General features: G+C 35.9%; 1 protein-coding gene across 4 annotated transcripts in view; it reads left to right on the forward strand.

Annotated features, from left to right (window-relative positions):
- SP100 (SP100 nuclear antigen) overlaps nt 1–26,306 on the forward strand; it is an 88,228-nt gene that overhangs the window by 12,840 nt on the left and 49,082 nt on the right. For 3 of the 4 annotated variants that reach the window (XM_079924557.1, XM_079924558.1, XM_079924559.1), the window contains exons 1-2: nt 21,381–23,853; nt 25,003–25,171. In XM_079924557.1, the coding sequence (XP_079780683.1) occupies nt 23,587–23,853; nt 25,003–25,171 (436 nt within the window). In that variant the 5' untranslated portion in view covers nt 21,381–23,586. Of the gene's footprint in view, nt 1–21,380; nt 23,854–25,002; nt 25,172–26,306 lie in introns of those variants that run through there. The other variant, XM_079924556.1, reaches the window with a different exon arrangement.

Below are 26,306 nucleotides of genomic sequence, written 5' to 3' on the forward strand. Positions count from 1 at the left end.
CTACCATCTGTAAAATTTTCTCAGCTCATTCATTCATTCTAGTGATTTTTAAATCTCTGCCATCATATTTTTAATTTCCAAAACCTCTTTTTAAAACTTTCTTTTTTTATACATCTTTTTTGAAAAATGAATCCGATACTGTTTTTCTACTACTGAAGACAATAGTTTTTTTTTTTAATTCCATTTATTACAAGGTTTTTTTGAGAGTTAGTTACTTTCCATCTCTTTCCCTACTATTTGTTTCTTCTCAAGGATTCCATCAGGTGTCCATTTACATTTAAGAATGAGACATGAAAACTTGATTAGGGCTCTGTGTAAAGGATGCCTCTAGTTGACTGGTGAGTTTCATTGTGCCAGTTTTGACTTTCACCACTCAATCTGTCTTCTGAAGTAATGGTGCCTCTGATTCCTGACCCCATTCACAATTCAGAAGCCTAAATTGGCTTTCCTCTTTCCAGTTTCCCCTTGTGTGAGTAACTATATTTTTTAAAGATTTATTGAAGTATAATTGATATACAAAAAATTGCTCATATCTAATGTATAAAATTTGATGAGTTTGGACATGATACCATCACCACAACCAAGGTACTAAACATATTTATCACCTCCAAACCACTTTTTGTATTTGTTAACTATAGGTACTATGTTTTATAGTAGATCTCTAGGACTTATTCATCTTGCATAACTGAAACTTTATACCCATTGAAAAACAATTACCCATTTCCCACCCCCAGCACTGGTAACCACCATTCAATTCTCTACTTCTATGAGTTTGACTATTTTAGATACCTTATGTAAGTGGAATCATGCAGTATTTATCCTTCTGTGACTGCTTTATTTAACTTAGCATAATGAACCTCTAGGTTCATCTATGTTGTCCTAAATGGCAGGATTTCTTTCTTTTTTAAAGAAACAATCCTACTTACTATCGCATCAAAAAGAATAAAATACCTAGGAATAAACCTACCAAGGAGACAAAAGACTTGTACTCTGAAAGCTATGAGAAGCTGATGAAAGAAATCAAAGATGACACAAACTGGAAAGATATACCACGTTATTGGACTGCAAGAATCAATATTGTCAAAATGACTGTACTACCCAAGGTAGTCTATAGAGTCAATGCAATCCTTATCAAATTACCAATGGAGTTTTTCACGGAACTAGAATAAAAATTTTTAAATTTGTATGGAGACACAAAAGACCCTGAATAGAAAGCAATCTTAAGAAAGAAAAATAGAGCTGGAGGAATCAGGCTCCCTGACTTCAGACTATACTACAAAGCTACAGTCATCAAAACAGTATGGTACTGGCACAAAAACAGAAATATAGATCAATGGAACAGGATAGAAAGCCCATAAACCTATGCACCCATGGTCACCTAATCTATGACAAAGGAGGCAAGAATACACAATGGAGAAAAGACAGCCTCTTCAATAAGTGGTTCTGGGAAAACTGGACAGCTACATGTAAAAGAATGAAATTAGAACACTCCCTAACTCCATACACAAAAATTAACTCAAAATGGATTAAAGACCTAAATGTGAGGTACGATACTATAAAACTCTTAGAGGAAAACAGGCTGAACACTCTTTGACATAAATCACAGCAATATCTTTTCTGACCTGCCTCCTAGAGTAATGAAAATTAAAACAAAAATAAACAAATGGGACCTAATTAAACTTCAAAGCTTTTGCACAGCAAAGGAAACCATAAACAAGTTGAAAAGACAACCCTCAGAATGGGAGAAAATTTTTGCAAATGAAGCAACTGACAAAGGATTAATCTCCAAAATATACAAACAATTCATACAACTCAATATCAAAACATAAACAACCCAATCAAAAAATGGGTGGAAGATCTAAACAGACATTTCTCCAAAGAAGATATACATATGGCCAAAAAGCACATAAATAGATGCTCAACATCAAAATTATTAGAGAAATGCAAATCAAAACTACAATGAGATATCACCTCACACCAGTCAGAAGGGCCATCATCAAAAACTCTACAAGCAATAAATGCTGGAGAGGGTGTGGAGAAAAGGGAACCCTCTTGCACTGTTGGCAGGAATGTGAATTGGTACAGCCACTAGGGAGAACAGTACAGAGGTTCCTTTAAAAACTAAAAATAGAACTACCATATGTCCCAGCAATCCCACTCCTGGGCCTATATCTGGAGAAAACAATACTCTGTAATGACCTATATGGGAAAAGAATCTAAAAAAGAGTGGATATATGTATATGTATAACTGATTCACTTTGCTGCACAGCAGAAACTAACAACACTGTAAATCAATTATGCTCCAATAAAAATTAGTTAAAAAAAAGAAAGTAGGTAGAGGAAGATTTAATAGAATTAATGTAAAAAAACAATACAGACATTAAAAGACAATGTAGAAAAATTTTTCAACACATATAACAAAGGCTTAATATATCTGATATACACAGACCACAGCCCACTGATAAAATATGACAAATAACTCCAAAGAAAATGGACTTGAACAGAAAGCTTAGAGAAGAGAAAATAAAAATGTGCAATAAACATATGAATACATACAAATTAAATGGTAGTGAGAAACCATTTCTCACCCCTTAGATTGGCAAACATAACTTCGTAAATGACACTGCAGTGTGGGAGAAGATTCAGAGAAACAGACATTTATTGCTGGGTTGAGCATGAATTGCTAGAGCCTTTTCAGGAAAGATGTGGCAATATCTACTAAATTTTAAGATACACTACAGCTTAACCCAGCAGTCAGTCCTACTTTTGGAACCTATCCTGTGAAAATAAAAACACCAATATGCATATATAAAAGCTCCAGAACTTTCAGTGACTCCCTATTTCCCCCAAAGTAAAAGCCAAGTCCTTAAGAGTGTTCAGAGGACCTGAAACGATCCAGCCCTTCTCTCCTGTCCTCTACCTCACTTCTCTCTGGCCACACTACTCTTTGCTGTTTCTTGACTACACTAGGCATACTACAGCTCTAGGAACATGGTGCTGGCTCTCACTTCTGTGTGATATATTCTTTGTCCAGATACCTATTACTGAACTAACTTTCCATCTTCTTAAAATCCTTGCTCCAGGTCACCTTCTCAATGAGGACTGTTTTGACCAACCTACTCAAAATCACAGCCACAGCCCCCCACCCAACCTGCATACTCCCAACCTCCTAATCTGGCTCTATTTTTATTGTCTATGTCCTTATCACTCCCTAACATACTAAATTAATTACTTATTTATTTTATTTAGTGTTTATTGTCTTAATCATTGACTGTCTTCTCCCAAAATGCATATGCCATAGCATAGGAAATTTGTCTATTTTGTCCCTTGATTTTTCTTGAGTACTTGATGCACACAAAGCACAAATAAATTGGTTAGATGCCCGTAAGTACAAATGTCTTTATTGAAGCATTGTTTTTTGATAGCAAAATAGAACAATGACTACATAACACTGACCTCTAAATCTGAAAAAAATCTGATTGTCCATTGAGCTGAATGGTTGAGTAAATTATGGTAAATACATATTGCTAGAGTATTACATACCTATTTATTTCTAATAATTTGGATAGAAGGGCATAGTTTTATTAATGAATAAAAACAAGTTCAGATTAATATATCATGACCCAGGACTTCCCTGGTGGCACAGTGGTTAAGAATCCACCTGCCAATGCAGAGGACACGGGTTCGATCCCTGGTCTGGGAAGATCCCACATGCCGGGGAGAAGCTAAGCCCGTGTGCCACTACTATCGAGCCTGTACTCTAGAGCACACGAGCCACAACTACTGAGCCCACATGCTGCAACTACTGAGCCCATGTGCTGCTACTACTGAAGCCTGTGCACCTAGAGCCTGTGCTCCACAGCAAGAGAAGCCACCACAATGGGAAGCTTGCACACCACAATGAAGAATAGCCCCCACTCGCCACAACTAGAGAAAGCCTGCGTGCAGCGATGAAGACCCAATGTAGCCAAAAAAAAAAAAAATATATATATATATATATATATATATATATAATGATATAATGCCCCTATTTTTATATAAGTCAAAGTAATAAAAATATTTTACTTGTGGTAAAGTTTGGAACAAGTGATGGGAAAGGCATGGAATGCTATGCCCCAGGCTGTTAACAATGACTTAGTGAAGAGTGTCCGGGTTACACCAGGTCCCTTCAGATCCTTCTTTTATCATTTCTTGGTAACATCAGAGGAAATAGAAATAATAGAGCCAACTGAACAAGACTTCAAGACTATATATATAAGTATATTCAATGCTCCCACAGCTTATGAGATAATACTGCTTCTATAAAACAATTAACTATGAAACTTAGAAATTTAAAAGTTGTTTTACAGAAATAAAAGTAAGCAAAATAATAAAATATTTAGGAATAAACGTAACAAATGTAACATAAGACTTATATGCCCAAACTGCAAAACATTGTAAGAAAAATTAAATATCGAAATAAATAGAAAATTACAGTTCATGGATTGGAGGACTCGGTATTTTTAAGATGGCAATTCTTCCCAAATTGATCTGCAGATTCAATGCAAAATCAAAATCCCAGAAGGCCTTTTCGCAGAAATTGAGAAGTTGATCTTAAAATTTGTGTGGAAATGCAAAGGACCCAGAATAGTGAAAATGATCTTAAAAAGGAAAAAGTTGTAAGACTTACAGTTCCTGATTTTAATACTTTTATAAAGCTACATTAATAAAGACAATTAAAGCACTGGCATAAAGATAGATCTAGAATCAATGGAACAGAATTGAGAGTGCAGAAATGAACACTGATGTTTTGGGTCAATTTATTTTCAACAGAAGTGCCAAGGCAACTCAAGGAGGAAAAGATCATCTCTTCAACAAATGGTGCTAGAACATTTGGATATCCACATGCAAAAAGATTAATTTATACCCTTACCTCACACCATTTGCAAAAATCAACTCAAAATGGATCAAAGACAAAATGTAAGAGCAGGGCCAGATTCAGGGCCATGCATCTTATTCAGATGCACAAGGCCTTGCACTTGGTTTACTGCTCTGCTTTCACTGTCCTGAAATTCTTAATGGTTTGTAAACAAGGGTCCCCCTAATTTCTTTTTCCCTGGGTCCCACAAATTGTGTAGCTGGGTGTGTGTGAGAGTGAAAATGATAAAACTTGTTTTTAATTTTCATTTTTTTATTGAAGTATAGTTGATTTATAATGGTTCAGATGTACAGCAAAGTGATTCAGTTTTATATATATATATATATATATATATACATATACATATATATTCTTTTTCAGATTCTTTTCCATTATAGGTTATTACAAGATATTGAATATAGTTCCCTTTGCTATACAGTAGGTCCTTTTTGTTTATCTATTTTATATATAGTAATGTATATCTGTTAATCCCAAACTCCAAATTTAGAAAATGATAAAACTTTTAGAAGAAAATATGGAAGAAAAATCTTTGTGACTTTGGGTTAGACAAAAAGGTAGTGGGAACACAAAAAGCATGATTCATAAAATAATATGTTGATAAATCAGAGCTCACAAAACTTAAATCTTTTGTGCTTCAAAAGACATCATTAAGAAAATAAAAGACTAATCCCAGTCTGGAAGAAAATATTAACCAATCATATTTGTAATGAACAACTGCACCTGGATATGTAAAGAATTCTTACAACTCAATAATTAGACAAACAGTCCAATTAAAAGATGGGCCAATGGTTTGAATAGATATTTCTCCATGGAGCCATATGGAAGGTAATAAACATGTGAAATGCTCAACATCATTAGCCATTAGGGAGAAAAGCAAATTAAAATCAAAACAAAATGACAATGTATACCCACTGGATTGGCTATAATCAAAGACATAAAGGGTTAGCAAGATAGTGGAAAAACTAGAGCCCTTACATTCCTAGGGGTAGGAATGTAAAATGGTTCTTTGGAAGCACTGTAAAACAGTTTCTTAAAAAGCTAAAATAATGTTATCATATGACCCAATAATTCCACTCCTAGGTAGCTATGTAGAAATAAAAACATATGTCCACAAAAAGACTTGTGTGCAAATATTCATGGCAGCATTTTCCATAATAGCCAAAAGTGGAAACAATCCAAATGTCCATTACTAGTGAATGGATAAATAAAATGTGATAATTCTATTCAGCAATAAAAAGGAATGAAATACTAATACATGAGGCAACATGGATGAAACCTGAAGACATTATGCTCAGTGAAAAAAGTTAGTTGCAAAAGACCATATAATCTTTGCTTTCATCTATATGAAAGGTCCAGAAAAAGGAAATATACAGAGACAGGTAGTAGAGTAGTGGTTGCCTGGAGCTGGGGAATAGGAATCAACAGCAAATAGCCATGAGCAAACTTTCTGGGGTAATAAAAATGTTCTAAGTTTGGATTGTGTTCATGATTGCAGAACTCTGTACATTAACTAAAAATCATTGAATTGTAAACTTAAAACAGCCAAATTTTATGGTATATAAATTATAACTCATTAAAAAAATTTTTTTATAAAAACAAAGGTAAGTGTGTTAGCTGAATAGACTCAGTTGAAGTAAGGTTAGTTAGAAGAACTGGAAAATGTGAAAAAATTAAGATATACTGCATAATCTGATGTTTCAACATTCTGCCAATGGAATTTCAGAAGAAGAGAAAGAATGAGAATGAGGACATGAAATAAAAAGAGGGGAAAACAATTCTCAGAATGGAAGCTAGAACTTTAGACTTAAAAGTCCCATCATTACAGAGAATGAATTTTTAAATACCATACCTAGGATTTCACCATTCTAGTGAAAATCTAGAATATCGCAGATAACAAACAAATCATAAAGTTTCCAGAAAGTAAAAGCAATGGACATACAAGGAATGAAAACCTGATGGAAGCTGCAATTTTCATATGTGACACTGAACGCAGGAAGACAATGAAGGAAAATGTCCTAATTTTTAAGTGAAAAATAATTTTGAACCTTAATTCTAAACATACACAAGTACTCATGCATGTATGAAAGTAAAATGAAGATATTTTCAGACCACAAAGACTCAGAAAGTTTATGATGGGAATAGGAAGAGAGAGGAGAGAAATAATATCAAGTTTCAGTTTTTAGCTTGAGAAAAGATACCAAATAACTCCTGACATTGAGAGAATAATATACACCTGTTTGTTTATTAAAAATTCAACTGGGGCTTCCCTGGTGGTGCAGTGGTTGAGAGTCCGCCTGCCAATGCAGGGGACACGGGTTCGTGCCCCGGTACGGGAAGATCCCACATGCCGCGGAGTGGCTGGGCCCGTGAGCCATGGCCACTGAGCCTGCGCGTCCGGAGTCTGTGCTCCGCAACGGGAGAGGCCACAACAGTGAGAGGCCCGCGTACCGCAAAAAAAAAAAAAAAAAAAGAATATGTGGAATACACTTATAATGGAATATTATTCAGACTTTTTTTGCTTGTCATTTTATTTTTTTTTAATTTTTATTTTATATTGGAGTATAGTTGATTTACAATGTTGTGTTAGTTTTAGGTATACAGCAATGTGATTCATTTATACATACACATGTATCTATTCTTCTTCAAATTCTTTTCCCATTTAGCTTATTATAGAATATTTAGCAGAATTCCCTGTGCTATAGAGTAGATCCTTGTTGGTTACCTATTTTAAATACCGGAGTGTGTATATGTCAATCCCAAACTCCCAGTTTATCCCTCCCCCCACCTTGCCCCTTTGGTAACCATAAGTTTGTTTTCTAAGTCTGTGAGTGTGCTTCTGTTTTGTTAATAAGTTCATTTGTATCACATTTTTTAGATTCTGCATAAAGCAATATCATATTTGTTTTTCTCTGTCTGATTTACTTCACTTAGTATGATAATCTCCAGGTCCATCCATGTTGCTGCAAATGGCATTATTTCATTCTTATTAATGGCTGAGTAATATTCCATTGTATATATGTACCACATCTTCTTAATCTATTTTTCTGTTGATGGACATTTAGGTAGCTTCCCTGTCCTGGCTATTGTAAATAGTGCTGCAGTGAACGTTGGGGTGCATGTATCTTTTTGAATTATGGTTTTCGCAGGATAAATGCCCAGGAGTGGGATTGCTGGGTCATATGGTAGTTCTATTTTTAGTTTTTTAAGGAACCTCCATACTGTTCTCCATAGTGGCTGTATCAATATACATTCCCACCAACAGTGCAAGAGGGTTCCCTTTTCTCCACACCCTCTCCATCATTTATTGTTTGTAGAGTTTTTGATGATGGTCGTTCTGACTGTCGTGAGGTGATACCTCATTGTAGTTTTGATTTGCATCTCTCTAATAATTACTAATGTTGAACAGATTTTCATCTTCTTGGCCATCTGTATGTTTTCTTTGGAGAAATGTCTACTTAGGTCTTCTGCCCATTTGTGGATTGTGTTGTTAGTTTTTGTAATATTCAGCTGCATGAGTTGTTTGTATATTTTGGAGATTAATTCTTTGTCCATTGATTCTTTTGCAAATACTTTTTCCCACTCTGAGGGTTGTCTTTTCATCTTGTTTGTAGTTTTCTTTGCTTTGCAAAAGCTTTTACGTTTCATTAGGTCATATTTGTTTATTTTTGTTTTTATTTCCATTAATCTAGAGGTGGATCAAAAAAGATCTTGCTGTGATTTATGTCAAAGAATGTTCTTCCTATGTTTTCCTCTAAAAGTTTTATAGTGTCCAGTCTTACATTAAGTTCTCTAATCCATTTTGAGTTTATTTTTGTTTATGGTGTTAGGGAGTGTTCTAATTTCATTCTTTTATATGTAGCTGTCCAGTTTTCCCAGCATCACTTATTGAAGAGACTGTCTTTTCTCCATAGTATATCCTTGCCTCCTTTGTCATAGGTTAGTTGACCACAGGTGTGTGGGTTTATCTCTGGGCTTTCTATCCTGTTCTATATTTCTGTTTTTGTGCCAGTACCATACTGTCTTGATTACTGTAGCTTTGTAGTATAGTCTGAAGTCAGGGAGTCTGATTCCTCCAGCTCCGTTTTTTTCCCTTCAAGTCTGCTTTGGCTATTCAGCATCTTTTGTGTCTCCATACAAATTTTAAAATTTTTTGTTCAGTTCTGAAAAAAATGCCATTCATAATTTGATAGGGATTTCATGAAAGTGTAGATTGCTTTCGGTAGTATACTCATTTTCACAATATTGATTCTTTCAATCCAATAGCATGGTATATCTCTCCATCTGTTTGTATCATCTTTAATTTCTTTCATCATTGTCTTATAGTTTTCTGCATACAGGTCTTTTGTCTCCCTAGGTAGGTTTATTCCTAGGTATTTTATTCTTTTTGTTGCAACAGTAAATGGGAGTGTTTCCTTAATTTCTCTTTCAGATTTTTCATCATTAGTGCATAGGAATGCAGGAGATTTCTGTGCATTAATTTTGTATCCTGCAACTTTACCAAATTCATTGATTAGCTCTAGTAATTTTCTGGTGGCATCTTTAGGATTCTCTATGTATAGTATCATGTCATCTAAAAACAGTGACAGTTTTACTTCTTCTTTTCCAATTTGGATTCCTTTTATTTCTTTTTCTTCTCTGATTGCTGTGGCTAGGACTTCCAAAACTATGTTGAATAATAGTGGTGAGAGTGGACATCCTTATCTTCTTCCTGATCTTAGAGGAAATGCTTTCAGTTTTTCACCATTGAGAATGATGTTTGCTGTGGGTTTGTCGTATATGGCCTTTATTATGTTGAGGTAGGTTCCCTCTATGCCCACTTTCTGGAGAGTTTTTATCATAAATGGGTGTTGAATTTTGTCAAGATGCTACCAGAAAACTACTAGAGTTAATCAATGAATTTGGTAAAGTAGCAGGATACAAAATTAATGCACAGAAATCTCTGGCATTCCTATATACTAATGATGAAAAATCTGAAAGTGAAATCAAGAAAACACTCCCATTTACCACTGCAACAAAAAGAATAAAATATCTAGGAATAAACCTACCTAGGAGACAAAAGACCTGTATGCAGAAAATTATAAGACACTGATGAAAGAAATTAAAGACGATACAAATAGATGGAGAGATATACCATGTTCTTGGATTGGAAGAATCAACATTGTGAGAATGACTCTACTACCCAAAGCAATCTACAGATTCAATGCAATCCCTATCAAACTACCACTGGCATTTTTCACAGAACTAGAACAGAAAATCTCACAATTTGTATGGAAAACACAAAAGACCCCGAATAGCCAAAGCAATCTTGAGAAAGAAAAAAGGAGCTGGAGGAATCAGGCTCCCTGACTTCAGACTATACTACAAAGCTACAGTAATCAAGACAGTATGGTACTGGCACAAAAACAGAAAGATAGATCAATGGAACAGGATAGAAAGCCCAGAGATAAACCCACGCACATATGGACACCTTATGTTTGATAAAGGTGGCAGGAATGTACAGTGGAGAAAGGACAGCCTCTTCAATAAGTGGTGCTGGGAAAACTGGACAGGTACATGTAAAAGTATGAAATTAGATCACTCCCTAACACCATACACAAAAATAAGCTCAAAATGGATTAAAGACCTAAATGTAAGACCAGAAACTATCAAACTCTTAGAGGAAAACATAGGCAGAACACTCTATGACATAAATCACAGCAAGATCCTTTCTGACCCACCTCCTAGAGTAATGGAAATAAAAACAAAAATAAACAAATGGGACCTAATGAAACTTCAAAGCTTTTGCACAGCAAAGGAAACCATAAACAAGACCAAAAGACAACCCTCAGAATGGGAGAAAATATTTGCAAATGAAGCAACTGACAAAGGATTAATCTCAAAATTTACAAGAAGCTCATGCAGCTCAATAACAAAAAAACAAACAATTCAATCCAAAAATGGGCAGAAGACCTAAATAGACATTTCTCCAAAGAAGATATACAGACTGCCAACAAACACATGAAAGAATGCTCAACATCATTAATCATTAGAGAAATGCAAATCAAAACTACAATGAGATATCATCTCACACCAGTCAGAATGGCCATCATCAAAAAATCTAGAAACAATAAATGCTGGCGAGGGTGTGGAGAAAAGGAACACTCTTGCACTGCTTGTGGGAATGTGAATTGGTTCAGCCACTATGGAGAACAGTATGGAGGTTCCTTAAAAAACTACAAATAGAACTACCATATGACCCAGCAATCCCACTACTGGGCATATACCCTGAGAAAACCAAAATTCAAAAAGAGTCATGTACCAAAATGTTCATTGCAGCTCTATTTACAATAGCCCGGAGATGGAAACAACCTAAGTGCCCATCATCAGATGAATGGATAAAGAAGATGTGGCACATATATACAATGGAATATTACTCAGCCATAAAAAAGAATGAAACTGAGTTATTTGTAGTGAGGTGGATAGACCTAGAGACTGTCATACAGAGTGAAGTAAGTCAGAAAGAAAAAGACAAATACCATATGCTAACACATATATATATGGAATTTAAGAAAAAAAATGTCATGAAGAACCTAGGGGTAAGACAGCAATAAAGACACAGACCTACCGGAGAACGGACTTGAGGATATGGGGAGGGGGAAGGGTGAGCTGTGACAGGGCGAGAGAGAGTCATGGACATATACACACTAACAAACATAAGGTAGATAGCTAGTGGGAAGCAGCCGCATGGCACAGGGATATTGGCTCGGTGCTTTGTGACAGCCTGGAGGGGTGGGATAGGGAGGGTGGGAGGGAGGGAGATGCAAGAGGGAAGACATATGGGAACATATGTATATTTATAACTGATTCACTTTGTTATAAAGCAGAAACTAACACACCATTGTAAAGCAAGTATACCCCAATAAAGATGTTAAAAAAAAAAGGGTTTTCTGCATCTATTGAGATGATCATATGGTTTTTATTCTTCAATTTGTTATTATGGTGTATCACATTGATTGATTTGCGTATACTGAAGAATCCTTGCATCCCTCAGATAAATTCCACTTGATCATGGTGTATGATGCTTTTAATGTGTTGCTGGATTCTGTTTGCTAGTATTTTGTTGAGTATTTGTGCATCCATATTCATCAGTGATATTGGTCTGTAATTTTCTTTTTTTGTAGTATCTTTGTCTGGTTTTGGTATCAGGGTGATGGTGGCCTCATAGAATGAGTTTGGGAGTATTCCTTCCTCTGCAATTTTTTGGAGGAGTTTGAGAAGGATGGGTGTTAGCTGTTCTCTAAATGTTTGATAGAATTCACCTGTGAACCCATCTGCTCCTGGGGGTTTTTTTGTTGGAAGATTTTTAATCACTGTTTCAATTTCATTAGTTGTGATTGGTCTGTTCATATTTTCTATTTCTTTGTGGTTCCGTCGTGGAAGGTTATACTTTTCTAAAATTTGTCCATTTCTTCCAGGTTGTCCATTTTATTGGCATAGAGTTCCTTGTAGTAGTCTCTTAGGATGCTTTCTATTTCTGTGGTGTCTGTTGTAACTTCTCCTTTTTCATTTCTAATTTAGTGTTTTGAGTCTTCTCCCTCTTCTTCTTGATGAGTCTGGCTAATGGTTTATCAATTTTGTTTATCTTCTCAAAGAACCAGCTTTTAGTTTTATTGTGATCTTTGCTATTGTTTTCTTTGTTTCTATTTCATTTATTTCTGCTCTGATCTTTATGATTTCTTTCCTTCGGCTAACTTTGGGGTTTTTTTGTTCTTTTTTCTCTAGTTCCTTTAGGTGTAAAGTTAGATTGCTTGAGATTTTTCTTGTTTCTTGAGGTAGGGTTGTATTGCTATAAACTTCCCTCTTAGAACTGCTTTTGCTGCATCCCATAGGTTTTGGGTCATCGTGTTTCATTGTCATTTGTCTCTAGGCATTTTTTGACTTCTTCAGTGATCTCTTGGTTATTTAGTAACATATTGTTTAGCCTCCATGTGTTTGTGGTTTTTTTACATTTTTTCCCCTGTAATTGATTTTTAATCTCATAGCATTGTGGTCAGAAAAGATGCTTGATATGATTTCAATTTTCTTAAATTTACTGAGGCTTGATGTGACCCAAGATGTGATTTATCCTGGAGAATGCTCCATATGCACTTGAGAAGAAAGTGTAATCTGCTGTTTTTGGATGGAATGTCCTATGAATATCAACTAAATCTATCTGGTCTATTGTGTCATTTAAAGGTTGTGTTGCATTATTAATTTTGTTTGGATGATGTGTCTATTGATGTAAATGAGGTGTTAAAGTCCCCCACTATTATTGTGTTACTGATGACTTCCTCTTTTATGGGAGTTAGCAGTTGCCTTATGTATTGTGGTGCTCCTATGTTGGGTGCATATATATTTATAGTTGTTATATCTTCTTGAATTGATCCCTTGATCATTATGTAGTGTCCTTCCTTGTCTCTTGTAACATTCTTTTTTTAAGTCTATTTTATCTAATATGAGTATTGCTACTACAGTTTTCTTTTGATTTCCATTTGCATGGAATATCTTTTTCCATCCACTCACTTTCAGTCTGAATGTGTCCCTAGGTCTGAAGTGGGTTTCTTGTAGACAGCATGTAGATGGGTCTTGTTTTTGTATCCATCCAACGAGCCTGTGTCTTTTGGTTGGAGCATTTAATCCATTCACGTTTAAGGTAATTATTGATATGTATGTTCCTATTACCATTTTCTTTATTGTTTTGGGTTTGTTTTTGTAGGTCCTTCTCTTCTCTTGTTTCCCACTAAGAGAATTTCCTTTAGCATTTGCTGTAGAGCTGGTTTGGTGCTGCTGAATCCTTTAGCTTCTGCTTGTCTTTAAACTGTTGATTTCTCCATTGAATCTGAATGAGATCCTTGCTGGGTAAAGTAATCTTGGTTGTAGGTTCTTCCCTTTCATCACTTGAAATATATCATGCCACTCCCTTCTGGCCTGTAGAGTTTCTGCTGAGAAATCAGCTGTTAGCCTTATGGGAGTTCCCTTATACCTTTTTTTGTCATTTTTCCCTTGCTAATTTCGATAATTTTTTGTGGTCTTTTTTTTTTTTTTTTTTTTGCCAATTTGATTACTATGTGTCTCAGCGTGTTTCTCCTAGGGTTTATCCTGTTAGGGACTCTCTGCACTTCCTGGACTTGGGTGGCTATTTCCTTTCCCATGTTAGGGAAGTTTTCAACTATAATCTCTTCAAATATTTTCTCTGGTCCTTTCTCTCTCTCTTCTCCTTCTGGGACCCCTATAATGCGAATGTTGTTGCATTTAATGTTGTCCCAGAGGTCTCTTAGGCGGTCTTCATTTCTTTTCATTCTTTTTTCTTTATTCTGTTCTGCAGCAGTGAATTCCACCATTCTATCTTCCAGGTTACTTATCTGTTCTTCTGCCTCAGTTATTTTGCTATGGATTCCTTCTAGTGTATTTTTCATTTCAGTTATTGTATTGTTCATTTCTGTTTGTTCTTTAATTCTTCTAGGTCTTTGTTAAACATTTCTTGCATCTTCTCGACTTTTGCCTCCATTCTTTTTCCTATGTCCTGGATCATCTTCACTATCATTACTCTGAATTGTTTTTCTGGAAGGTTGCCTATCTCCACTTCATTTAGTTGTTTTTCTGGGGTTTTATCTTGTTCCTTCATCTGGTACATAGTCCTCTGCCTTTTCATCTTGTCTATCTTTCTGTGAATGTGGTTTTTGTTCCACAGGCTGCAGGGTTGTTTTTTTTGCTTCTGCTGTCTGCCCTCTGGTGGACAGGCTGTGTAAGAGGCTTGTGCAAGTTTCCTGATGGGAGGCACTAGTGGTGGATAGAGCTAGCTGTTGCTCTGCTGGACAGAGCTCAGTAAAACTTTAATCCGCTTGTATGCTGATTGGTAGGGCTGGGTTCCCTCCCTGTTGGTTGTTTGGTCTGAGGCAACCCAACACTGGAGCCTACAGGGGCTCTTTGGTGGGGCTAATGGCGGACTCTGGGAGGGCTCACACCAAGGAGTACTTCCCAGAACTTTTCCTGCCAGTGTACTTGTCCTCGTGGTGAGCCATAGCCACCCCCCGCCTCTGCAGGAGAACCTGCAACACTAGCAGGTAGGTCTGATTCAGTCTCCTATGGGGTCACTGCTCCTTCCCCTGTGTCCGGATGCATACACTACCTTGTGTATGCCCTCCAAGTGTGGAGTCTGTCTTCCCCCCAGTCCTATCAAAGTCCTGTAATCAAATCCTGCTAGCCTTCAAAGTCTGATTCTCTAGGGAATTCTTCCTCCCATTGCCAGACCCCCAGGTTGGGAAGCCTGACGTGGGGCTCAGAACCTTCAGTCCAGTGGGTGGACTTCTTTGGTATAAATGTTCTCTAGTCTGTGAGTCACTCACCCAGCAGTAATGGGGTTTGATTTTACTGTTTTTGCACCCCTCCTACCGTCTCATTGTGGCTTCTCCTTTGTCTTTGGATGTGGAGTATCTTTTTTGGTGAGTTCCAGTATCTTCCTGTTCATGATTGTCCAGCAGGTAGTTGTGATTCTGGTGCTCTCACCACTTACTGACCCTTGAGGTTTGTAGTTTTTTTCTTAGTCCTTCTTTTGTTTTATAAAACTCTGTGTGGTTTATTTTCTTTAACATGCAGCCTATTTAGCACCTACTGATTATAACTTATTGAGACTTCATTTATGGTCAAGATTATATCTGTATTGTATGCATTTAAAGGACATTGAGAGAAAATTTTCTCTCTTTTTAGGTCACAAGATTAAATAATAAATCTTTCTTGTTAATTTTTCCAGAGCCTGTATATTTTGATCATTTTTTGAATATGTGAAGAGTCAAACACTAGAGGTGAATTGTTTCTCAATAGTCATAAAACATTTGCCCCATTATTTCTTTTAATTTTGCTTTGAGATGAGTAATAAATACCCTTATTTTTTATTTTGTTTATATCTGAATACCATAACTTGCCTATCTTTGATTTTAACAAATTTTTTGTCACTTTGTCTTTCTTGTGTCTCTTATTGGATTCTATTTTTAATCCTGTGCCTTTTGAGACCATTATTTTTTCACTTTACATTTAGTGTTTTTAATAATGTATTTTTCATACATTTTTTTCTGTTATTAAATTCCTATTAGTTTCCTTGATTTTTTACTCTCTAAAGATGCAAGCTCTATTTCCTTTTTATATTATTTTTTAGTGTTTCATAAGGTTTTATTAGAGTCTGATTTCACTCAACCAGTGGTTATTTTCAAAATAATTTTTAATCTATGTTTCTGTATTTTTTAGTGGTGAATTTGAAATCATATTGTTCGAATTTCATGTTTATAAGAAATAATTTAATAAGAATTTTCCTTTACCACTAAGCTCAACACTGTTTATATAATTTGAAATTTTATATCAAAGTAGTTACTATTATATTATTTTGCAAAATAAAATTCTTCTCTTTCTAGAGTAATTTTCTGCATATACATTCTGTATATATTTTGTTAGATTCATACCTAAGTATTTAATATTTTTGGTGCTATTGTAAATGTTATTGTCTTAATGCATTTCAAATTCCGAGTTTTCAGTGCTGGTATATACAAAAGCAATTGATCTTTGTATGTTAGCCTAGTGTCCAGCAACTTCTCTATACTTAACTATTAGTTCCAGATTTTGTGTGCATGTGAATTTTTGGGATTTTCTACATAAAGAGTCATGTTATCTGCAAACAAAGATAGTTTTATTCCTTCCCAAACTCTGTACATTAAATTTCCTTTTCTCCTTTTTTTGCACTAGCTGTGCCTTCTAGTACAGTGTTGAGTAGGAATAGTGAAAGAGGACATCTTTGCCTTGTTTCTGATCCTAGGAGGAAAGTGTGCAGGTTTTCAACAGTAAGTATGATACTAGCTATAGATGTTTTAATAGATATTCTTTCTCATTTTGAAGATGTTCCTCTCGATTTCTAGTTTTCTAGGGGTTTTTACATGAAAAAGTGATGGAATTTGTTAAATGACTTTTCCACATCAGTTGATATGATCATCCAAACTTTTTTCTTTTACATGTTGATATGGTGGATTACACTGATTGATTTCAAATATTGAACCAGGCTTGCATATCTGGAATAAGTTACACTTGGTCATGCTCTATATTTTTTTACACTTTTGGATGCAATTTACTAATATTTTCTTGAAGATTTTTACATCTATATTCATGAGAGATATTGATCTGTAGTTTGTCTTTACCTGCTTTGGGTATTGCAGTAGTACTGGGCTCATAGAAGGAATTAAGAAGTGTTCTCTCTGCTTCTATTTTCTGGGCAAGAATATGGAGAATGGGTATCATTTCTTCCTTAAATGTTTGGTAGGATTAACCAGTGGAATCCCCTGGGCCTCGTGCTTATTTTTTTCAAAGTTATTAATTACTAATTCAATTTTGTAATGAATATAGGCCTATTCAAACTATCCGTTTCTCCTTGTGTGAGTTTTGATAGTTTGTATCTCTCTAGGATTTGGTCAATTTTATTTAAGTTATCAAATTTTGGGGAACAGATTTGTTCAGAGTATTCCTTTGTTATCCTTTTAATATTCATAAAATCAGTTGTGATGATCCTACTTTCACTTCTGATATTGGTAATTTGTGACTTCTTTCTCTTTTTTTCTTTAGTTAGCCTGGGTAGAACTTTATCAATTTTATTGATCTTTTCCAAGAACAAGTTTTAGGTTTTGTGGAATTTTCTCTTTCATTGCCTTTTTTTTTTTTTTTTTTTTTTTTTTTTTGCGGTACGCGGGCCTCTCACTGTTGTGGCCTCTCCCGTTGCGGAGCACAGGCTCCGAACGTGCAGGCTCAGCGGCCATGGCTCATGGGCCCAGCCGCTCCGCAGCACGTTGGATCTTCCCGGACCAGGCCACGAACCTTCCCGGCAGGCAGACTCCCAACCACTGCGACACCGGGAAGGCCCTCTTTCATTGCTTTTTGCTCCTTTATTTCATTTCTTCTGCTGCTTTAAGCTTAAGTTGCTCTTTTTTTTCCACTTTCCAATGGGAGAAACTTATATTATTGATTTTACATCTTTCTTCTTTTCTAATATATACATAATGATATATACATTCAGTGGAATTCATTTCTTTGTAGTCACTACTTTTTCAGGATCTCACAAATTTCAATAAGTTGTAGTTTAGTTTATTTTCATTCAGTTCAAAATATTTAAAAATTTCTCTTAAGACTTTTTCTTGACCCATGTGTTATTTAAGAGTGTATTTTTAAATCTCCGTGTATTTGGGGGAATTTCCCACCCCTTTCTGTTATTTATTTGTAGTTTAATTCCTTTTTTCTGAGAACACACTTTTTATGATTTCTATTCTTTTAAATTTAAGATGTGTTTTATGGCCCAGAGTGTATTCTATCTTGGTAAGGGTGATTATTCCATGTGTTCTTGAGGAGTATGTGTATTCTGCTGTGGTCGGGTGGAGTATTCTAAAAATGTCAAACCGATCAAGTTGATTGGTAGTGATGTTCAGGTCAACTATATTCTTATGGTTTCTCTACCTGCTTGATCTATAAATGACTAAAAGAGGGCTGTTCATGTATCCAACTGGAATAGTGGATTTGTCTATTTCTATTACTGTTCTATCAATTTTTCCCTTACACAATTTGATGCTGTGTGTTTATCATGTGTAAATACCTCATTAAGAGTTGTTATGTCTTCTTGGAAAAGTGACCCCTTTATCACATGTAATGCTGTCTTTCTCTTAATTAATATTTTTTCTTGTCCTGAGTCTTTTTTTCTCTGGAAATAATATAGCTACTCTATTTTTCTTTTGATTAGTGTTGACATGGTATCTCCTTCTCCATTCTTAACCCATGTCTTCATATTTGTTTTTTTCTTATTGACAATATAAGGTTGGGTCTTGTTTTCTCAGTCACTTTGACAATCTCTGTTTTTAATTGGAGTATTCAGGCCATTCACACTGAAAGTAATTATTGATATACTGGATTATATTACCATGTTTGTAACTGTTCTTTATTCATTGTGTTTGTTCTTTGTCTCTTTTTTCCCCCTCTTTTTCTGCCTTCTCTAGCTTTAATTTAGCATTTTATATGAGCCCATCTTAGTCTTCTATTAATATATCAATTATACTTCTTTTTAAATGTTTTTGGTGGTTGTCTAGAGATTGCAATACATATTTTATACCACTTCCCCTGTAGCACGGGTACCCTATAGCAGACTATTCCCAATTCCCTTCTCCCTTCCCTTATGACATTGTTGTCATTCATTGCACTTATTTATATGCTTTAATCATCACCTGTTCCATCTGAGGTGTTCATGTTCTCCATCTGTTACTGGACTGCCAACTTGCATCCATTACTGAACCCACTGGTTTCTAATTTTCACATCTTCCTCATTACTGGATTACTTCCCTGTTTTTCCAAAATCCATCATATTGTATTTTCCTAAGAGTGGGTGTGTGCTGTTCAATATTATACATTGACAAAATAAATAAATAAACAAGCTAGAACCACACTAGATGACTTAGAGAATATTTTGCAAGGTATTAATGTGAAGACAAATTTGATGCAGAAGGCAATTTGTAATTCAAAGAAAATTATATAATATTATAATATAATATGATGAATAAACCCCCTGCAAGTTATGGGTAGGTTATAGAAATAGGTAGATGGATTTATATGCTTATGGACAATTTAGGAAAGAATACATGCAAGGTGATTAAAATGGATTATGCAGGAGTGGGCACAGTGATGTGGATGGAAAGGAAAATAATGATTGCATAAAAATTTTAGAGCACGTATAAACTGTATTTTTAAACCTTAAATATACGTATTGACATATGCATAAAGGAAATAAAGAAAATTTTAGGAAAACACTCAAAATGGATGTTTGTAAAGTAAAATTTCTCAACCCTACATGTCTGAAGTTGTCCTGATTCACTCTGTATTTTGAAGGGCTAGATCTGTTACTGATGAGATGTCTCAAGCTATTCTTGCCATCATTCCTCCACAAGTGACCAGTTTCTTAATTCTTTCTGGAATATTTTAAGCTCTTCTCTGTTTTTAGATGTTGGCATTTCATAGTGATATGTCTTGGTTTGGTTCTTTTAAAATTCATTTCTCTAAGTCCTTTTAACAAAATCCATGTCCTTCTACTCCCTGGTACATATCCCCTTAAATAATTCTCTTGATGTGGTCCTCCTCTGCATTTCCTTGCGCATCTTTCTTGACTCTAATTAGGTTGCTATTAGACCCCTAAATTAATCTTACTCTCCTATGTTGTCTTTCAAATTTATTCTTTTTTGTTCTTTTAATCTCTTCATTTAATTTTGTGGGAAATTTCCCCAACTTTATTTTACAACCATTTTAGTAAATCTTAGTAAATTTCCAAAAATCAATTTAAAAAAATATCTAATGCCACTATCTCTTTCTCTGATAGTTCTTTTTTCTTTGTAACCAGGGGTGCAATATGTATTCTCAAATCTCTCTAAAAATATTAGAGGTTTTGGAAGTTTCTCCTGTTTCCTACAATATCTCTGTTTCTCCTGGGGCAACTTTTTCTCTTATTTAATGTTGTTCTTTCTTTCTGATATTGGAGACTTTCTTCAAATGTCTGCTGACCTGTGGTTATCTGCTTCTACTTAAGAGGAAGCTCTGGAAATCAATCAACGTGACTCACTAAATTAAAGAATAAAGAAGGAAAACGATATGAATAGCTCAATAGATGTATTTGATAATATTTAACGTCTGTCCATGATAAAACTCTCAGCAAACTAGCAATAAACAGAAACTTCCTCAGTTGTGTGTGTGTGTGTGTGTGTGTGTGTGTGTGTGTATGACATCATACTTGATGGCGATACTAAATGCATTTTCTCTAACGTTGGAAACAAGGCAAGGGATTCCATTCTCACCATTTCTCCTCAACATTGTATTTAAACTCTTAACCAGTGCAACAAGAAAGAAAAAAGAGGGCTTCTCTGGTGGTGCAGTGGTTGAGAGTCCGCCTGCCGGTGTAGGGGACATGGGTTCGTGCCCCGGTCCGGGAGGATCCTACATGCCGTGGAGCGGCTGGGCCCGTGAGCCATGGCCGCTGGGCCTGCGCGTCTGGAGCCCGTGCTCCGCAACGGGAGAGGCCACAACGGTGAGAGGCCCGCGTATCGCAAAAAAAAAAAAAAAAAGAGTTTTATTTGCTGATGACATGATTGTTTTTTTCTATAAAATCCAAAGGAAATCTACAAATATATTACTAGAATACATGAATTTAGGAAGGTCATGAATACATGGTTAATGTTTCTGAAAATCAATTCTATGTTCATACAATTGTTAGAAATAATTTAAAAAGCAATATCATTTAAAGTAGCCCCCTCAAACAATAAAATAACTAAGAATAATTTTAATGAAAGAAGTGTATGACTTCTATACTGAAAGCTGTAAACACTTCTGGCAAGATTAAGGAAAAATAAATAAATGGATTAGAGCTCAATATTGTTAAGATGTCACTTTTCACCAAATTTATCAACAAATTCAATGCAAACCTTATAAAACTCTAAAACGCTTCTCTTGTAGAAATCGACAAATCCAATTTAAAAAATATGTGGAAAAACAAAAGACCTAGAAAACCCAAGACAATATTTTCCTAATTGACTTCAAAACTTACTATAAGTTGTAGTATTCAAATCAATATACTATTGGCACAAGGATAGACAAACAGATAAATAGTACAGCATAGAAAATCTAGAAATAGATCCATGCTTATACTGTAAATTACTTTTTGAATATTTTCATTAACTTGGGGAAGGCAAAGATTTCTTAAATAGTACACTGAAGTTATTAGCCACAGAAGAAAAAAATGATAGCTTAACCATGTCAAAAGACATGGTCAAGAAAATGAAAGGCAAACCACAGAATGGGAAAAAATATTCATAATGCATATATTAAACAAAACACTTGTTTCCATAATATATACAAACTCCTACACATCAGTAAATAATAAATGACAATCTAATAATATAAATGGGCCAAAGACTTGAAAAGACACTTCACAAAAGGAGATTATGAATTGCCAATAAGCATACAGAAGTGTGCTCAATATTATCAGTCATTAAAGAAATACGAATTAAAACTATATGGGGATATCACATTATACATTATAGACTAAAATGGGTCAAACATAGACTTTGAAATACAGTTTGACAGGTTCTAAAACGATTAAACATATTCCTACACAATGACCCAACAATTCCACTCCTAGTTATTTACACAAGAGAAATTAAAACATCTTGCCACAAAAAAACTTCTACAAGAAGAACAGCTTTATTCAAACTAGTCCCAAACTAGAATCCACCCAAGTGTCCATAAACAGGAAAATGAATAAACAGATTATGGTAGGTCCACACAATGGAATACCTTCAACAATAAAAAAGAACAAATTTCTGTTCATCCAACAACATGGATGATGAGCAAAAGAAGTCAGACACAAAGCACATGTGTTGTATTATTTTCATGTATATGGAATCCAGGAACAGGCAAAATTAACATATGGTGACAGAAAGGACAGCAATGTTTCCCTCTGAGAGGCTGCCTGGGCACAAGTGGTCAGGAGGCAAGTTGAGGGGTGAAGGATGTGTTGTTCTGTTCTTCATTTGTCAAATAACACAACAGTTTTCAGCACCATGTCTCCCTTGTGATCTCCACTGCTTCTCCAGGTGCTGCAGGGTACACTGGTTGCTTCTCTGACCTCTGGGAGCATCCTCCAACTACAACAGTAATTAGTGATCCTCTGACCAGTTTTTGTCTTATAGATTTTGGTAGCAATCTCTCATCTGCTCATTGCCCCCTGACAATCTCCTTGTCATTGTGAATCCAATCCCTTCATTAGCATTTTAGTGGGGGGGGGGAGATAATAAAAGAAAAGACAAATGATCCTCTTCAATCTGCAGTCTTTAATCAGAAACTTCTTTATGCAGAATTCAACAAAATAATGTGTCATTTCTTTGATGGTTTTGCGTACTGGTAAGTGACAATAATTTTCTTCTGGTTTGACAAAGAATCCTAATGCCTTCATAACTCTTATGAATACAAAATATTGATTAAAACATTATCAGAGCAATAAAATAATCACCTAAGAACCAGAATTAAAGGCTGAGGTTTAAAATTACTATCACAGAAAATAGCAGCAATTTCTGAAATTCAGATGTCTAGAAAGATTCACTATATAAAACAATAACACAGAAAGATTTATATTAACACAAAGTAGAAGTCCCGGAAGAAATGACTGATAGTCTTGTGAATTTCTCAGTTTATCCGTATCATATTCTTAACCACATCTTATCATTTATGAACTAGTTTTATAATACAAGATGGTATTTCTCTTAACAGTTATAGATCAGAGGAGGGGACATCTTGTTTTATTTTCTCTTAGTTATTAATTAAGAAACATTTTTCAAGGTTAGATTTTTTATTCCATTGTTTTCATTCCTCTGTTTATTCCACCTTGATTTTGTACAAATTTAAAATTTTTTTAATTAAAAAATATACCAGATAAGGGGAGATATCTTTACAATGGTTTTAATTGGGACAGGCTGGAATGGACTTTTTCAGTCCTGTGCTTCAGTCTTTCTTAACCTCCTCACTTTCTTCAATTATATCATTGTTTGTTGTTTCAATTCCATTTATTCTGGTCTCTACTGAAACCACTTATTTTATATATGTTGGTTCTTTACAACCTATCCTTTATATATAAAATGTTACAGCCTCCACAAGCATCTTGGAATATTGATGACCGTTTTCACATGGTATTCTTCCTCCCTAGGATATCCATAGGAAATCAGAACACAGACGACAGGCTTATCTTTGAGACTGTATTCAGGCAATTCAAAAGATATAAAGTGGAGATTTCAACTGCAATAAAAAAGACATTTCCTTTCTTTGAGGGTCTTCGTGACCGTGAGCTCATCACCAATAAAATGTATGAAGTAAGTGAGGTTTATTATATCACAATCTGGTAAACTAGCCCCATACTAAGTTATGCTTTGATAACCTGAACGCAGAAGTAAGGGCACAAGTAGCTAACTGAGGAGTGTCCTATGAGAAGAAGACCTTTTCAAGTATTTTTGCAATTGTTCAAGTATTGTGGTAAGGTAAAAAAGGAGAGGGAGAGTAGAAACAGGCATTACTGGAGACAGTCCTGCTTCTAACTGAAGGGATGGTGCTCATAGTGACCACTGGCATCAAGGTGAGTAGCACTGGAGACAGGCTGCATCGGAAGCAGGTGTGCTCCACAGATGTTTAATTCCTTGTAGGAATGCACACAGTAGAGCATAAACTAAGAATTAAAAGAATTTTAATGAATTGATGAATAATTTAAATGAGATGATTTAATGAAATAATAATTGACACAGCATTTCTTTTCAATGAACTTCAATTTAAATAGTTAGATCTGAGAACATTAAAACCCACAGGGAATTGATGTCCTGTTAGGACAAATTGGGGGGTATATGCTTGCTATTCTTTCTCCAATGGTTTTTTTTGGGGGGGGAATCTTTTTTTTTCCATTTATTTACTTATTTTATTTATGCTATTTCTCGACTCTTGGAATTTGGGTTAATTTTAGCAATAGGTGTTGCTGGAGCTACAGAGATGCAAGTCTTCTCCTTGCCCTACAAATATGCTTTCCCTGTGGTCAAGTTCACAAAAGGGGAAACTGTCACCTGCCTTCCTTGAGCCCTTCCAGGCCAAGTCAGTCTTGGTGAAGGGGCAGGAGTTGTCCAGTCAACAGAATAGCTGCTCATCACCTGCCAAGTCTCTTCCTAAAACATTTGACGAAGCTCTTAGAAGCCTACATATCCATTAACTTTGAACCCAAATTTATTCTTCAGAATTGCTCCTTCTTACATCTAATATAAATGAGGGTGGGGAGATCAGATTCACAAATGGGGATTTCTAAGGAGAAAGGATTTACTGTTCCACTTAGTAGCCATACAAATACACAGAAATTCTAAACCTTTATGTGAAAAGATACATATGTATGGAAATTGGAATACATTAACCATAAAATCTCTTTCTAGGGCTCTTCTGTAACGTGGAAGTCTGTATTTATATTTTCTCCATTCAATATTTTTTAGGACTGTCAAGATTCTTGTAGAAACCTTGTACCTGTGTCGAGCGTGGTTTACAATGTTCTCAGTCAGCTGGAGAAGACATTTGACTTGCCGCTTCTGGAAGCTGTGTTCAGTGAGGTCAACCGGCAGGAATATCCTGATTTAAATCACATTTATGAAAGCTTTGTAAAAGGTAATTAGCTTATTATCTACCTTTTGATGTTCAAGGCCAATTTTGTTCAACAAGTATATATTGAGCTTATACCACGAGCCATACATGGTGCTGGGTAGTGGGGATACAACAGTTAACAAAACACACACCATGAGCCTAATTGAAGCTCATGTTATAATGGCTACAGTACAACACCAACCTGGAGCTCTGCTTAACTAGGCATTTAGACTCACAGGACAACTCACAGGACAACCAGAGCCACAGTGGCATCCAATTTAGATAGAAGGACAAATGACAGGGCAGCGGTGGTCTACACAGCAGTCCACTGAGTTCACTACTACCCATCTCAAGCTTAGCTGTGGGTGCAGGATCTATCCTGGCTTGGCAACACCAGATCAATGGGAGTCAGTATCCCCAAAACTCCAGAATCATAACTTTTAGGGACCCCTAGAGGGACAAGCTGAGTTACAAGAATCACCGCATTGAAGGAAGACCCGAGAATAGTCCATAGATCCCAATCCACATGTAATTTACCAGTCACAGGTCATTTTAAGCCCTAAACCCAGGGTTGGCTTAGTAACACAGAAGAAAGGCCAGTTTCGCCAGATTTCCAGAGTAATGAGCAAGAAAGCTGACTCAATATCAAATCTGCCCTTGAAGGAAAACTGGTTTTTCACTTTTTCTCCTCAAATAATCACAAAAGCTCTTCTCTTCCAGGAACTATTTTTGGTACTATACAAAACTAAATCTTGGGGCTTCCCTGGTGGCGCAGTGGTTGAGAGTCCGCCTGCCGATGCAGGGGACACGGGTTCGTCCCCCGGTCCGGGAGGATCCCACGTGCCGCGGAGCGGCTGGGCCCGTGAGCCATGGCCGCTGAGCCTGCGCGTCCGGAGCCTGTGCTCCGCAACGGGAGAGGCCACAACAGTGAGAGGCCCGCATACCAAAAAAAAAAAAAAAAAAAAAAAAAACTAAATCTTGACTTTTTCCTGAGAAGGCATAATTTATGCTTTTTAAATGCTGGGGCGACTCGCACCTACACTGGCTGCCATCCACCTGCCCCTAGAGGAGGTTGCTGCCGCCGCCTCCTGGACTCTGCTGTCCCTGAGAGCTCGGGTCAGTGGCCAAAGCTAGAGGCTGGGGACTGTGACCAGGGCGT

This window comes from Stenella coeruleoalba, assembly GCF_951394435.1.
Source record: "Stenella coeruleoalba genome assembly, chromosome: 6".
NCBI lineage: Eukaryota > Metazoa > Chordata > Mammalia > Artiodactyla > Delphinidae > Stenella > Stenella coeruleoalba.